This window comes from Centroberyx affinis, unplaced genomic scaffold, assembly GCF_046629955.1.
Source record: "Centroberyx affinis isolate AG114_WGS23_722 - 3 ecotype Tasmania unplaced genomic scaffold, CSIRO-AGI_Caff_v1 ptg001590l_1, whole genome shotgun sequence".
Lineage (NCBI taxonomy): Eukaryota > Metazoa > Chordata > Actinopteri > Beryciformes > Berycidae > Centroberyx > Centroberyx affinis.
The window spans coordinates 53241-69175 of NW_027280039.1; the positions used below are offsets into that span (position 1 = coordinate 53241).

At 43.6% G+C, this 15935-nt stretch overlaps 1 protein-coding gene across 1 annotated transcript; it reads right to left on the minus strand.

Annotated features, from left to right (window-relative positions):
- Window positions 1-3855: 3855 nt before the first annotated feature.
- Window positions 3856-15276, minus strand: LOC139651090 (bromo adjacent homology domain-containing 1 protein). The gene is made up of 7 exons (XM_071527936.1): window positions 15182-15276; window positions 7553-9328; window positions 6389-6747; window positions 5878-6037; window positions 5213-5292; window positions 4477-4568; window positions 3856-4111 (listed from the first exon to the last, which is right to left on the minus strand). Exons 2-7 carry the CDS (start codon window positions 9306-9308, stop codon window positions 3922-3924), a joined length of 2637 nt encoding a protein of 878 aa, XP_071384037.1. The 5' UTR covers window positions 9309-9328; window positions 15182-15276; the 3' UTR covers window positions 3856-3921.
- Between the last annotated feature and the right edge of the window lie 659 nt (window positions 15277-15935).

Consider the following 15935-nt stretch of genomic DNA (forward strand, 5'->3'; position numbering starts at 1 on the left):
CAGCAAATTTAATTAACAAATTAATGATTTTACAATCATGTCATTTTTTCCCAGCCCACTGAAAAACAACAGGCAAACGTTGCAATGTTAATGACTTGGATAATTCCTGACACTTTATGGACATCCCAGGCCCCTACAAGTAGAAATAGCCAACAAGTCCTGATCTAAGGTCAGTTTTGAGCACTGCCTCTATGATGATGAGTCTGAATTTGGGCAAGGGAAAACTGGTCCTAGATCAGTGCCTGAGGGCGTCTTCTACCTGGAGCCAAGAGGACGTCCTGTCCTGTCTCAGGTGTAGAGTGTCTCTCCCCTAATAGGACAAATCAATGAAGGCTCAGGTGACCATGTCGCCATGGCAATCTCCCAAACGTCATACTTAAGGTCAGTCAGGATGGCAGGAGAGCTAGAAGTCGTCTCTTCCCACAGATCTCGGGTCAGATTGGTCTTTTATGCATTTCTAAGTTAAATCTGTTAGGGGAAACTGATCAAATCTGGCACCAATTCTGTGATTAGCGGCCACTTCTGCTCTCCTGTCTGCCAGGGTGTGCTTTGGTCTGGTCTCCACCCCTGATACCAAGTCTCTTAATTATACAAACTAGTAACATTTACATCTCTGTCAACCGCCACTCAATCATTTAATCTCTAAACTCATAAGTTACAAATAAACAGAAATTGTTTCTATCCTGGACCACAAAGAAACAGGATTTTTTTAATCAATTAAACACAATATTTCCAAATAAGTTAAATTGAAATCTTAATATATCGTATTGTTTACTCCATTTAAATATTTTTTTTTAACTTTTAAATATAATTATTACAGATCTTGCAAAAATACTACACTGTGCATTGGCTGTCTGCTTGTTTAAAGAGTGCCCGGTGCTTCCTGGGTTAGGGTTCAGATATGTACACTTCATTAGAAATCGCCTGGAAGGGAGTTTCCCACCGCCTACATCGCAACCTCTGTAGGTCACAAAGTGGTTTCAACTACCCATTCTCCTTCTCTAAATCGTTCTTTTATTTGGTCAAATCTCAATTCATATTGTGATGATTTAAATCCAAAACTAATTAAAAATAAAATAAAAAATAATTCATATTATTTTTTTCTTGATTTGTTTACGTTCACTTTCAAAAATAGTAACTCTAAAAATATATTGCATATGCCATCTTAGGAAATTGACATAATAAAATATTCTTAATAAGGAGAAATTGTAAAGTAGGAGAATATATATTACTTCTCTGAAGAATCTGGGCATTAATAGAAATAAATAACCCAATGGTCAGGTTTTGATTTTAACCCTAAGATTTCTAGAGCTTGTTTTTAGCTGCTGTTTTGGGTTGTGAATCACGCTGTTCAAATGGAGAAAAAGGGAAAGATGGCTTTAGAAGATTCAAAACTTTTACGGCTTATCCAATGTCGAAGAACAGGACGTTTGCTGTATAGGAAAGCAATCGGGTACTCTTTTTGTTTTTAAAGGTACACACACTCCAACACTACTTGTTTTTCTGACTGAACGTGACAGTAAAACACTTGCAGGTTAAAAGGCAATGCTGAATGACTGTGGTCGGAAACCAACCACATCTCAATAATGTATCAAAAGACCCCTCCCCCCCCCCCCCCCAAACCCCCCCGAATCCCCCCAACCCCCCTCCCCCCCCCAATCCAAACACACTCTAACATGGTGCTACGTTTGTCCGCGCAGCAAGTCAGGCCTACATCCAGATGCCTTTTGCAGTCTGGATCACATTAACAGTGTGGGTACATACATATATATACTGTATATTTATATGGGTATGTCAGAGCTGATCCAAAATCAAACAGGAATGACTCTAATAACATATATATTCCATGGGATATAACAGGTTGTGCATCAGGTAATGGGACTAAAACACCGGCCTTCTCCTCTACTGGTGAAAGAAATCATATATAAAACGTACGCACTGACAAAGCAGCCATGACAGCCTTACTGCTTCCATTCTCTACCAAACACACAGACATGAATGATACACAGTATTCCCCACCCCTAGTATAATATTAGTAGCAGGGAAAAAAAAAAAAAGTTGAACACAATCATCAATGTTGTAATTAAGGAATGGATTAGTGCAATATAACAAGGGAGAAGTGCTGAGGAGGAGAAGGGCAAAGGGAGGAGACAGGAACTCTGCTTTGTGTGACATCCTTTGGTTTATCTTGGGGTGGGGTGGGGTGTGTGTGTGTGTGTGTGTGTGTAGGAGGGGGGAGGGGCGGAGCTTCAAAGGAGGAGGAGGAGGAGACGGGACAGGACGGTGTGGGTGTAGAAATAGAACTGGTAGAGCAGACATTCCCCAGCAGTACAACGTTTTCAGGGTTTTGCAAGGCGAGCAGCTAGAGCCAAACATGAAGGTGCACCGTCCGTGAGGCAATGCGTACATACAGAGCATAGAAGAAGAAATGGTTTTGGTGAGATCGGTTCTCTGACTGGCGCAATGTGTGTCTCCAGTGATCACATGTCATAGCTGTCAATCAGTCAGTCAGTCAGTCGGTCGGTCGATCAGCAACGACAACTTAACGTGTGTGTGTTTCTTTAAAATCCTGCTTTGAGGACTACAGTATGCCCGTTCTACCACTTACTCGTTCTATGTGGTGGGACTAGCTGCCTAAAGCTCTACCTGCAAGTCATAAGGCAAGTCACAGGGAACAGCGGAGGTGACAAAAAAAAACAAAAAAAAAACAAAAAATGAACAACAGCCCTCCGTTTGATAGGCCAACGCAGGATGCAGGAGCATCTCAACTCCTCAGTAAGGTTTCTCTCCACTGGACCGCTGGGAGAAACTCTCTAGAGCAAGGCTTCTTCAACTTCTTCGCTAGCTGAGATGAAATTTAATTTTGTCAAGAAACCTGGGTTCATTAAAACACACCAGAGCTTTTTGTTATGTGTGTGTTCATCCCCAAATAAAACAGGCTTGCAGCCCCTTTTGGAGTCCCAACCAGAAGTTTAGGAAACGCTGCTCTAGAGCTTTAGTAAAAAAAAAAAAAAAAGATGTGTCTCACAAGCCCCGTCAGGTTACAGTATTTCAGGTTGCAAAGAGCATCGTTCGAGATGAAAGTATTTCTGTCAGTGTCAGTGTGTTGTGGCACACAGGAGAGAGGACGGAGGGAGCTCCACTTCCTCTAAAGCTGCTTGTGTGGTTTGATTGCCTGAAAGCCTCCTGAATAACCATCACACATACCCATATTTATCCATTTATCCACATTGACAACACTCACTCTCTCTCTCTCACACACGCACACACACGCACACACATCTGAGACAAATTCAAATCAGGAGAAATAATATGACACTCTCCATTAGCTGCTCCTTCACCCTGGCTGGTTCAACACCATTAACTTTGAGCTGACAGTACAGCGTTGTTCCACAAAAGCACCTTAGCACCAGACTGAGCCACTGGCTTACAAATGGAACAAACAAGATTGCTGTGCTAAGATGCTTTAGGGGAAACCGGGTCCTGACGTTAGCCCGGTTCAGCCTGGCGCTCTGGCATTTCTGGCTGGCAGGGATGGACGCACACGCTGGGTAATGCATCCGTGTAACCTCCGAGAGTTGTGGAAGCTGACAAATCCGATCTGTGAAGATGAATGATTTCAAAACTTCTCCCTTCCTCACTCCTCCGAACCAGGAATAAATTGGTGCTCTGACTGAGATGGGTTCACACGTCACATTGTAATCTCTCTTTAGTCGACTAAAGGGATCTGTGCTTCATAATGTGTCACGAACACTTTTTGCTTCATGGGTCCCTTGCCAAAACCTCTGCCTGCCCCACCCCACCCCCCTTCCCTCTGCTCATGAGGTCCCCAGCAGAAAAGACACCGGTTTTTTCGGTCCTTCGACCCCCCTACGCAGAGGGGGGAGCTACGTGTTGATTAATTAGTCGGTGTGGCGCCCCCTACTGCAGGTTCTTCAGGATGCGTCCGTAGCGGAAGTCGTAGACGTGTCGGCAGAGATACACCAGCTCGGGGTCGACGTCTGTGGGCACACAGCGGTGGGAGGGGGGGGCGAAGTCCGGGCGGCAGGGCACCATGCTGGCACTGCCAGGTGGGGCGCCTTCGGCACGCCGCTTCACCAAGGCACAAAATCTACCACAAGACACACAGACACACACAGGATAAATCAAAGGAGGCACTCTCAGTCTCTGCTATCTGCAGTGAAGTCAAGCACACTACAAATGTATCTCGCAGCTACCTCTCTTCAAATACAGCAGTTGAACTCGAAACTGAGATTCTCACAAATCACTTCTAACCAAGCGTTCACAGCCCCTCACAGTTGCAGTGTCACCGATGTGTGATATGATATCCAGAAAGAGCAGGCTTCCACATGTCTCAAGGAAATGAGGTGTTAATTGAAAGGAAAGACTGCAAATCGTTTGAGAAGAAAGCCTGCTAACTAGTGGTGAGGTCTGTGTTTGTGGTTTTGTGGTGTGTGTGTGTGTGTGTGTCCTTACCTACAGTACTGGGCTAGTGGGAGAACATAGCATCTGTCTTCTATGCAGGCCACACTGTTTTCATCCTGATGCCGAGAGGCGAAAATCTCATTCTGAAACCAACAGTGGGTGTAGAATGTCACATCAACACAATAGGAAACACTGAGGAAACGACAACACCGTTCGACCGCAAGCACAGAGTGAATTTTAATTGTTCGTGTGCAATAGGATTGTGCCTATGTGCTTCTAACCCTATGCGGCAACAAAGGGAAAAAAAAAAGAGTGTTGCTCTGCTAAACACATCCGTCGTCACTGGAAACATGAGTGGTGTTCGATTGTGTTGACTTTCCAACAGTGAAATTGCATTCCTCGCATGTTCCTTGTTTGTGCAAGACAGAGGTAGCAGAGATTGTGGCATTCTGGCATTGTGATTCTCCTGGAGAGCTTACCAACTGGATTATTTTTCTAGAATCAACAGCTCCAGTGCTGCTGAAAGAATGCTAATGATGTCTCCAGCAGTGATGACTGCATTTGTTTGCAATATTTGTTTATTGATCCTTCATTTGTTTACTCAGTTGTTTACAATATTTGCTTTTGGGAAGGTGACACACGCGCACACGACATGCAGTTTTGTAGCATGTTGTTTTACCTCTCTACTGTTTTGCAGGCCGGTGTGTGCGGATGAAAGACTGGATTACAGGCAATTAAGAAACACTGGAAAATATTCAATCACAGCTCCAATCAATTCCAGCCTCACCTCACAGTGTGTGCTGGGATCTCTGCCTCCCTGGGTGTGCTCAGGTCGGTAGTACCAGAAAAGACTCATCATCAGCTCTCCTGAGGCGGCAGATTGACGCACAAGCACACACAAGCACACAAGCACACACACACACACACACACACACACACACAAATACAAACACACACACAGCAATGAACATGTAGGTATAGGTTAACAATTTGTGCCTTATGTCCCTTCGCTCATCCATCTGTCTGTACACTACCAGTCAAAAGTTTGGACACACCTGATTGAATGTACTGCTTAAATGTAATGCTTAAATGCTTGAAATTTGTTTTTTTAGACAAATATAAATAGTGAAGTTGATGCCTATGTATGCCTTTGCCTTTCCATCAAGGCAAAGGGCGGCTACTGTAAAGAATCTAAAATGTAAGATAGTTTGGATTTGGTAACCACTTTTTTGGTCACTGCATAATTCCCTTTGTGTTATTTCATAGTTTTGATGTCTTTACTATTCTAAAACATACTAAAAAAATGTGAAAAATAATAAAAATATAGAAAAATGAGTGTGTCCAAACTTTTGACTGGCAGTGTATATCTATCCCTTTGTCCAACCCACCCATATCCATCTACCCTTCTACCCATCCATCCATCCATCCATCCATCCATCCATCCATCCATACCTGTTTTGGGGTCCTCCCACAGCGCTGATATCTTGGCGACATACGGGAGGGACTTCTTCCTGGGGCCAGATCGTAGCAGCACAGTGTCTCTGACACGTATCACTTCGCCATCCCTCTCCACTCCTTCATAGCACTGCCGCAGGGCCGTCTCATCCTCCCCCTGAGTCAGCATGCAACGCATACATGCACATGTGTGCGCACACACATACACACACCCACAGAGTCAGACGTAGTTCTCATTATAAAGACAAAAAGGAATCTGTCAAACGGAGCTATGTGGTCAAAACACAATTATCTTTTCCCCCAAGAGCTAAATTTCCTTTTTTTTCTTCCTACCAAGCTGCTGAGTGGATGCTAAGGTGTATTATCAGGTGGCTGTGGCAATGGTATAAAAGGGAATAGTTCTCAGTAGAGACACACATAGACAAAAGCTCTGTAATCCCTTGCTCATCTTCACTCTACACCCACAGACACACACGTATATAAACACACTCTCTCACGCATAACCTACCGCAATGAAGACCTCCTTCTCCGTGGGCACTCCGACAGGCCGCCAACCATTGGTGGCGCGCCGGCGGCTGACCCTCTTTTGTTTGGTGCTGCTGAGGCTTGGCATGGGCGATGGCTGTTTCTGGGTCAGCTGGGTGCGGCCCATGGACAGGGAGCCGTTGGAGGGCTCGGTGCTCTGTGGGCACTCCCTGGCCAGCTTCAACCTGGCCTGGGGCTGGTCTCGCCCAGACAGGGGGGTCAGCAGGTGGGGCTTAGCCTGGGTGGAGGAGGGCACGCTGGGGAGAGGGCAGCTGGAGATGGGCAGGGTGGGGGGAACCAGAAGGGAGGGGTTGTGCTCACCCTGAGGGGAGGAGTAACCCTCTGGAAAAGAAAAGGGAGAAAAACACACTTGAGTAAGAAAAAGCAACAAAGAAAGCAACAAAGATGCAATTTGGGGGCCGATCTGTGAAAAACAGCTAAAATCTCTAAATGAACAAATTGCACAGTTCCCAAGCAGATCTGCTTAAATACAAATTTACTCAAAGTGCCTGTTTTATCAAAAGTTCTTGTTATTCATCAATCCAATGATACAGAACACAATGGAAAATTTAACATACAGGTGAGAAGCTCCTTATCAAACCACATCAAAGTCATATCCTTGGGGGATGGGCTCTTTTAGAGCTCATGCCAAAAAACAGAATGTGTGTACTTTTGGACCACAAAACAAGCTAGAGGCAGACAGCAAATAACAAAAGTCTGTGAAGTTCTGTAAGCAATCACTATCCAAGCATAATTTTGGGGTGAGTGTGTTTTTTTTTCCCATAATTACAGATATGGAAAACTGACAATTTCATGCTTCATCATTTTGGCTAGAAATGATGAAGTATCAAATGTATCAAAGAAGTGTCAGACTAATGGAGGCAAATGCTCAACCACCACCAATCTAATAAAAGATGCTGATGTGGGTGGTTAGTCTAAACAGTATTGGGTAAACTTCATGATGTTGACAATTTATTGAAGCAATAAAAACAACTTACGGATATTTCTATAGGTCACACAAGCTCCTTCTGCCTCCAGTAAGTGTTTGGATTTGAATTATGTTTACAAACATTAAAAGGGTTTATAGGCATATGCACTTTTTTTGTATCAAGCATTTCGCCAATCTTCATCTCCATTTTCCACTCACCTGTTTTGATGTTGTGTGTGCAACCAGTGCATCCTGTGCTGAAAGAACACCCCCTGCTGGTGACGGGAGGCATGGCTCTGTAGGCATAGCCGCTGATTCGGCAGGCTTCGCTGTAGCAGGGCGAACCCACCGAGCCGCAGTAGGCAGGGTGGGCCAGTCCCGAGGCGTGGTTCACCCGAGGACCCAGCAGCTTGGAGCCAGACATCCGATTAGGGCACAAAGTGGAAGGGGCAAAGTTCAGAGGTCGCGAGGCCAGAGTCGCTGACGTTGTTCCAGTGTGTGTGGGGTGGGCGATGTGGACGTAGTAGCTAGAGAAGCAGTGGTCAGCGGTGCACAGGCAGGGGTGGGGGCTGAGGGTCAGAGCTGTGTGAGGGTGCGAATGGGTCAGGGACGGTGAGGTTACTAGGCACTCACGCTTCACAGGGGTCATGGCTGAGTTAAGAGGCTGATCGTCCGAGTCTCCGTAGGCCTGCTGGCCCAGGAAGAAGGCCAGGCGATGGCAGTACTCCACCGAACCCTCGGGGGGACAGCAGTAGTATGGGCTCAGTTCGGTCTCCACCTGCTCCTCCTTCACTGGCTTTAGTGGGTACGCTAGCATGCTGCGTGACTGGTAGCCAGGTTTGGTGAGCCGGTGGGTGCAGCTGCCTGGCTCCCACTCCACTTTGGGCTCAAAGTCAGCCTTCTTCTTGCAGGCTGTGCAGCCACCATGCTGGGGAGGCGCCTTCTTCCCCTTCTGTTTTTGTGTGCGCCCTTTAGGTGCTTTGACTCTGGAGTACTGCTTTGGGGTCGAGGCCGCAGCAGGAGCCTTGCAGTCTGTTGTGATAGTTGCCGTAGGTGCAGCCTTGACTCTCTGTTTACTGGTAGCGGAGGAGCTGGTTAGCTTCAGCAGGGCTGCAGCGTTGAGGCCAGCCAGTCGTCTGGGGGCGGGGGCGTCCAGACTCTCCTGACTCATCCCCCCTCCCGCATCTCCTCGGTTGGCTTTGGTCTTCTTGACCTGCTTAGAGCTTTGGCACGTTTCGTGAGAAGTGGAGGTTTTACTGACGCTGCCTCGTGAGGCCTTAGAACCTCCAGGAACCCCACTCTTGGCTGGATCTGCATCCAGGGAAATCCCCCCACTGGTGGGCTCTTCCTGCTGCCTCCTGGCCTGTTTGGTTGCCGGCTGTGGGTCAGTGGCTCTTTCAAGCAGCAGACTGTTCACTGCCTCGGCATTGAGAGAGGCTAGTCTGCGCTTGCGCGGTTCTGGGACAAGCATGCACTCGCCATGACTTGGGCTAATTGATTTTGATTTGGTTTTTGGTTTTATCTTCGTCTCTCTTCGCCCACTTTTGCCTTTGCTGGATTTGGGTTTGAAAGACGACTTTCTGCGACCATCAGTTCTCTCCCTTTCTTCAGAACTCTCCTGTTCACGGACGCTTTCCTCCAATCGGGTGAGGAGGACATGGCAGCTAAGCCCCTCCCCGTCTGAACTCCCAGCCCTTCCTCGCAAAGGATACAACTTTCTGTCCCGTTTCTTGTCACGCCTCCGGTCCAGCTTTCTGTTCTGATGTGAGCTTCTCCCTCTCCTGTCAGTTATCTTCTTGGCCACGCCTTTTCCTTGTTTGACGACCTCACTTATCTGCTTTGTCCTGCCAAATCGTAGTGTGCGCTCAGGCCAGGCCCCGCCCATATTGCCACCATGTGGCCAACGAGGGCAGCTGTCCCACCACTCAGTGCTGCGGCTCTGCCTGAGGGAACCCTTCTGCCTTGCGTGAGTCATCACATGCTTCCCCACGGGGCCTGGAGAAAAAAAGACAGCCAAGTGGTTAAAGTGTTAGTTCCTAGTTTTCCTTGTTTCACCATGTCTTCCAAATGCTCTAAGTCAATAGGAGAACACTATCTAATGCTTTATTTTTTTTTTTAAAAAGAAAAGAGAACCCAAACATGGTGAATGACCAAAACTTGAGGCACATGCCCTTGTAGGCCTAGAACTGAAATCTGCCATAAACTTTTCTCTTGTGTCTCCCCAACCTCACAAGCGTTCTCAGTCAGATTGTTTAAACCAAGAACTTTTAAAATTGACCCATGCTCAACTAGTCCAGCCCTAAACATGTTGAACATCAGATATGTAATTTTTGATGTAATCACACAGTAGACATTAAGATCAGCAGCCACCAAAGTTTTTGCCATCCCAACTGGATTTCAACATCAGGCTGTCGATGCTGACTGGTGAGTTTTTGGGAAGTCAAGACTGATGGTCAGCACAGCTAGTCAGGAAGTGGTGTGAGAAGTGTTAAAAGGACGCTTGCCTCCCAATCCATTTGGGACCATCAATATTATTTCGAACATTTTGGATTTTCATGACTTAAATCCAGATAGATCTGTTAAGACTCCTGTAGTGTGGAATAGGTAAAGATACAAAACAGACAATGAAGACAAGCAAGCCAATGAGACTCAAGCATGAGAAAAAAAGGATGACAAATTGATGAGTAGTTTTAAGTGGTGCGCATAGTTTTAGGTGCCATTCAAAATATATCTACTATCTTATATACACTGTTAGACTGTTAGGCATAGACAGTCAAACACAAGAATAAATTCAAATTTAGTGGATAAACAATCTTAATGGGAAGTAATTCCGCTTCAGCAGAAAGGTTTTGTGGTCATTTAATTTATGTGATCATATGGCAAGCTCCAGCTATTTTATGCCTGTTTTTGATTGTCTCATGATAATGGTATTGTGTGTATTGTGTGTGTGAGGCTGCATGGGGGAAACCGATGGAGCCAGTCATTCATTCGCTGCACTCCTTGCCTTATCACCTATTCTGCACACCTTTCTAACAGCATGACAATGAATTCTGTTAAGACTCATTGTTTAGTCTGAAATGGTAAAGAAAAATGTTGGCCTTGCTACAGTATTAAGATCAATTGAGTACCTTAAGATATAAAAGAAACAAGCCGGCTGAATGCCTATTTCAATGACATTTTTATTACTTGAACTTCAATTAAATGTCTAAAATCAATCGATGTCCAAATATCCTTTTTATTTGGACAGAATTGAGTATTATGCATGCATCTATGATACAAAATAAATACTCAGAAACAAATTTAGAAATCATATTGCAACATAAACAACCAAAGGATGAGTTAAAGACATATTGAACCGTTTAATGATGCTCAGCAATTTATGCCCACACACAGAATCATCACTTTTGTGTTAAAGGAGAACAGTCACATGTAAATCAAATTTATTTTCAAACAAGGGATTAGGCCATAAAGATTTATGTCAGCCTAAAAAGTTGGGTAAACTGTTAAGAAAATTAAAAAGGTAGCTAAAGCTAGAAAGATTGGGCCTCATTTATAAAACTAGAAAAGAGGAAAGGTGTGTACAGCAAAAAAATAGTCTGATTTCTAAACCGTGCACACCCTTATAAATCCCAATCAATTTATAATTTTGTGCATGTGAAAGAGCCTCACATCCCACCCTGTTAACTCCCACAATTACCTTTAAATGGTTAATGAAACGCCCTTCATAAATATTGATATGCATATAAATGTGATTGCCATTACATTCTCTTTATGTGAGAAAAGGGAAGCACAAAAGTTGGAGCACAAGACTAAAAAGAGAAATTTTAGTTTTTTAAGTGCCGTTTAAGTGACATCCTCTGCAGCCACCTCTTCACCACCAGTCGCACCTATTGTCTGATACCCCGAGTCTGAATATGAGAATAAAAAACTTTTCTTAAGTCTGGTAAGTGTTTTTTTTTTATTTTAGTATTTTTACCAGATGATAAGTGTGAAATGTTAAGTACGTGGTTCACTCTATCCAAAAGAGATGCTTTTTGGACAAACAAGACAGCTTTTACACTAAAGCAAAAAAAAAAAAAAAAAAAAAGATTAAGGCCTGCATGTTCCTCTGGGATATTATTATTAGAAGTCTGTGTAATTTGATATGCACCATAAGGAATTGATTTAAAGGTCATTAGAACATTTACTTTATTTCACCGCTTTGCCATGGGAGTCACTATTTCTCAGTGTGTCCAAAATGTGCGTACACATGGGTCAAAGTTTCCATAGAGGTACGAACATTCTGTCAAATTTGTTTTTATAAATCCCAAATTTTGTGTGGAAAGTGGCAAACGCATCTTTCAAGACACAAGAGACCCCAGCAACTCTTATCTGTGATGTCCAGCCTGAGCTGCTCCACTCACAATGAATAAGAGACTGACTTTGTAAACTCAAACGGTTTCACCCAAGTGAGCTTTATATTATAGTAATGCTATCAGTCCTTTGTGATAAAAGGCTATATAAATAAATGAACTTGAACTTGATCAATTCACAATCAGAAAATGTATCTTTTGCCCCAGAAAAATCATCCTAGGTCCTGTCACAGTAACCTCTTTCAAGTTTTCCAATTCATTCAGTATGGAGCTGTATATCACAGATTAAGGGGCAGGGCAACCATTCAAACTCGGCTGGCTGTGGGAGGCACTCCGGCCCGACGGTCGGAGAAGATTATCCTGTAGTGTGAACAGGTTCAAGACAGGAGACCTCGGCCCTACTGACGGATTCAGACCAGTCGGAGCCCGACAGGAGTTTTTCAAACGTGTTTGATTTCGTTACGCCCAATCTGGCCGATCTCATGTAGTGTGAAATCAGTCCAAGACTCGCAAAGACTGAAATCTGAGAGTGATCCTGCCAACAGCCAATGGGAGTTTAGCTCCAGGGGAAAGAAAAAATGAAGGATCCAGAAGAGAAATCGCTTTCAACAACAACAACTCACATAGACAGCTAAGATCAGAAGAGTTTGCTCCACTCTCAATAAGTTACTCAACAATTTTATGTGGAGGAATAAATATTGTGGTATAAATGGCAATGTGCCCAGATCAATCCACATAAGCATGCAATTACAAATTAAGAAGTCTCATACAAATTACTTAATCAGTATTATCCTTCCCATAATTTAACATCAAAATACATTTGTAATGTAAATGTAAACCACAGCTTCTCTACCATGAGGCAAGAAACAACAGAACACCTGTTTTGTAATTGTATTTACAGAGAACTGTTCTGGACGAAGGGGAAAATGTTTCTGAATGACAAAATCAGGTAGTGTGTGTGACGCCCCGTCTCTGCCCCATTGGGGGACGGTAAGCATTTAACCAAGACCAGCCGTTTAGTCCGTACTTCCCTCAGCGGGCAAGATTTAAACAGTGTGACCCGGGCTTAAACTGTCCTTGAATATAGGACCAACATACTTCAAACCTGAAATGCAGAGGTGTTTCCCTTTATATATAATTTTGGATATAAAGAAAAGCAATTCACATTCTGTCACAGAATCTGAAAGATGAATGATCTTAATGCCTTTAGTAATGGAAATCCACACTCACAGGTTCACTAGCAGCCACTCTCTTAAATCGAACCAATATATTCTACTCAAAAGCAGCCTGGTTCAAAAATCAAAGTAAAAAAGTGAAGGGCAGAGAATCTCTTACAATCTTTTTTGAGGATGGGAATCATTCTGGTTTTGTCACCCTGGTTCTCATATGGGCCCAATCCTAATATCAGTTCAAATATTTTTTATGTTTTAAAAACATAACTCTAATTTTGATACTGAGCTTATATCATGATGCATAGACAACTGTATTGAAATATATGTTTGTTTTGCTGGAAAATGAGGACAAATGATGAATGTGATGTTCAAAAACCATGAAGGCAATTTTCTAGCAATCGTGGGTTAGTGCTGATCAGTGCAGGTGGGAATAACCTGTAAGATACTATCTCATATGACACTGATCTGGCCATATGGCAATTTGGTTCTATAAACACAGTTAGGCCTGCTGATTCTCAGAAATTAATTTCACGTTTACAGGGAGAAGATCAATGACCCTGCACTCCATCTCTAATGGGTTAGAAAATAGATCATCAGCTCCTCTCTCAGCCCCACAGACTCTGCACATCAGGCTCTTTTGATGATCACAAGGTTCCCATGATCTGATAAGACTTTCCCAAAACTCCTGGACAGTGTAAGCCAAATATGAGAAGATAACGCAAAGGGCCGCAACATAACCAGGACACACAAACCACAAATGAAGGTCTATAATTATCTATAGAAAATCTAATTTCTTTGTCCCTTCTGATAAAGCAGGTACATTTGAAGCACCTTCCATCAACACAAACCCTGAAGGTTTTAGTCAATAATAAGTTCATTCAAGCCTTCCAATCCATATAACCAAACTATTTACACATCAATGGTATTGAAAATTATACACCTTATAGGATAAATCTCCAATTCTGTGGCTCATCAAGCCATTACAAAAAAGAACCATTATAATCATATTAAACATTTTAGAAGCATGTAATACAAATATCACAGCAAAACTTTAAAGTGTAACAAAGCTGCTTTAGGCAAAAAATTACAACCATAGAAAATTTAATAGTAACACCATAAAGAGATACAAAAACACCATCATAACAGGCTCACTGTAATCTCACTAGTGATTACCAAATACACACTAGGTTCCTATAGGGATATTATAGTAATATCATAGAGATACCATAGGGCAGAAACATTGTCATAGCATATGATAAGGTCCCTTTAAACTCACAATTGAATTTCACAGACACATTGTCAGTCGCTATAAGAATATTATAGGAATATTACTGTTATTTGTTGTATGGGACAGTTAATAATACAAGTGTCATGCATTAGCCTATCAGTACATATGCGCAAACTATTTCTATTGCCTGGTAATCTATACTGAACATGATACACCTTGTAGAATAAAACTCCCAATTCAGCACGGATCCAACATCAATTGATTACATTGTCGATACACAATCATACGTGTCTCACCAGCCTATTGCAAAGCACCTGCAATTAATCCCTCATACACTCGGTTTGCAAGCGTTTCCCCCTTTCAACTTTCAGCTACACCCAGAGGTGATGCCGGCAGAAAAATAAATAAATAAATAAATAAATAAATAAAAAATAAATAACCAGCAGGGTAAGGTAGCCCATTTGGAGCAGATTGAGGTGTATTATTTTACATTTTCCATGTCACAGCTGGTTGGCAGGCTGCTAAAGCACGAGGCGTTGGCTTGTTGGGGTTTATCAAGAGAGATAAAAGACTACAAGAATCTGAAACATTCTTAGGGCAGTGTTTTTTTTTTTTGTTTGTTTCAAGACTTGCACCACGGGCTACGCTTGATCTACACAACTATCCGCTAAGATCATGAGGAGGACATACATAAATATACATATCTATATACAGTGGCCGAGGAATACAGTGGGATGGGATACAGTAGGCATAGAGCTTGACGTAGCCTGCCCATCTGAAGTAGCCAGCCAGGCTCTAAATATGGGCTGGAGGAGAGGGGGGGGCTACCCGAATATACACCAAGCAAAATAAAGGGCATTCACCCCCGATCACATTTTCTAACCGTATTTCTGCTTCCCAAACGGCGGCTATTGCCCTGCTATCCAGTTCTAGTTAGATCAACGAGGATATGGCACGTAGCGAGGCTGTGTATCGTTTCTAGTGCACGAAGCGAAAAATGGGTTCTGCGCTCCTCTCTCTCTGGACGGCTGGCTGTCGGGAGCAACTTCAAACATCGAGGCGAAATAAAAAACAAAATTTCGAGGTTGTAACTTACGCTCTCCGACGCGCTCCTGCTACTCGGGAATCGTCGAAATCGGTGGGGAGCGGTGGGGTGAGCCGGACTGGTGCGATGGCAGAGCTCCGTACTGGGAGAGCTGGGGAGTGGAGGACGGTGGCGCTGCGAGATGTGCTCTTCCTGGTTGGGCTTCCACCGATTTGCAGAAAACTTAATCTTAACCAATTGCCATACGGACCAGCCTCGCTGACACCCCCGTCCTCCAATGACGGACAAACAGCTGTTTATTCTGAAGGTTGGGGAAAAAACTAAATATTTGCAGGATCTGAAGTCGCACCTTATTAACTTGGTTCCACTAGATTGATATGAGGCTACATCATGGGCGATGGATGTTGTTGCCCCCCCTACCTCCCCAGCTCCCCCACGACGGCAGCCTCACCCTGTCATTTGTCGTGACCAAACCACATCCAGTCAACCACCAGACTGTTAAAACACGTCTGGAGAAATATACATGCATGAGGAAAAGGGAGGAAAGAAGAAAAAACAACGATATCAACAGTGTCCCATGTGGTGAAATTGACATGAGGTTTAAATGCTTCCCATAAAACAAAGTTCTGATGAGGTGTGGGATGTAGAGGAGGGTAAACCCACCTATAACTTAGTTTAACCACCTTTGTAGGCTGATATAAGTCTTTATGACCTAAATTCAGTGTATATATAGTAACTAGTATCAAACTGGTGTAACTAATATGCAGATAGGGTCTTTAAGGGTTAAAAAAGCAGAAATGAAAGC

Excerpts from the sequence above, each read along its gene's own strand:
- LOC139651090 (XM_071527936.1), bottom strand. The coding sequence starts at position 9,308 with ATGACTCACGCAAGGCAGAAGGGTTCCCTCAGGCAGAGCCGCAGCACT. Across the intron at positions 6,038-6,388 it reads AGAAGGAGGTCTTCATTGCG|GGGGAGGATGAGACGGCCCT; the intron begins GTAGGTTATGCG and ends ATGCTGACTCAG. Across the intron at positions 4,569-5,212 it reads ATCCCAGCACACACTGTGAG|AATGAGATTTTCGCCTCTCG; the intron begins GTGAGGCTGGAA and ends TGTTGGTTTCAG.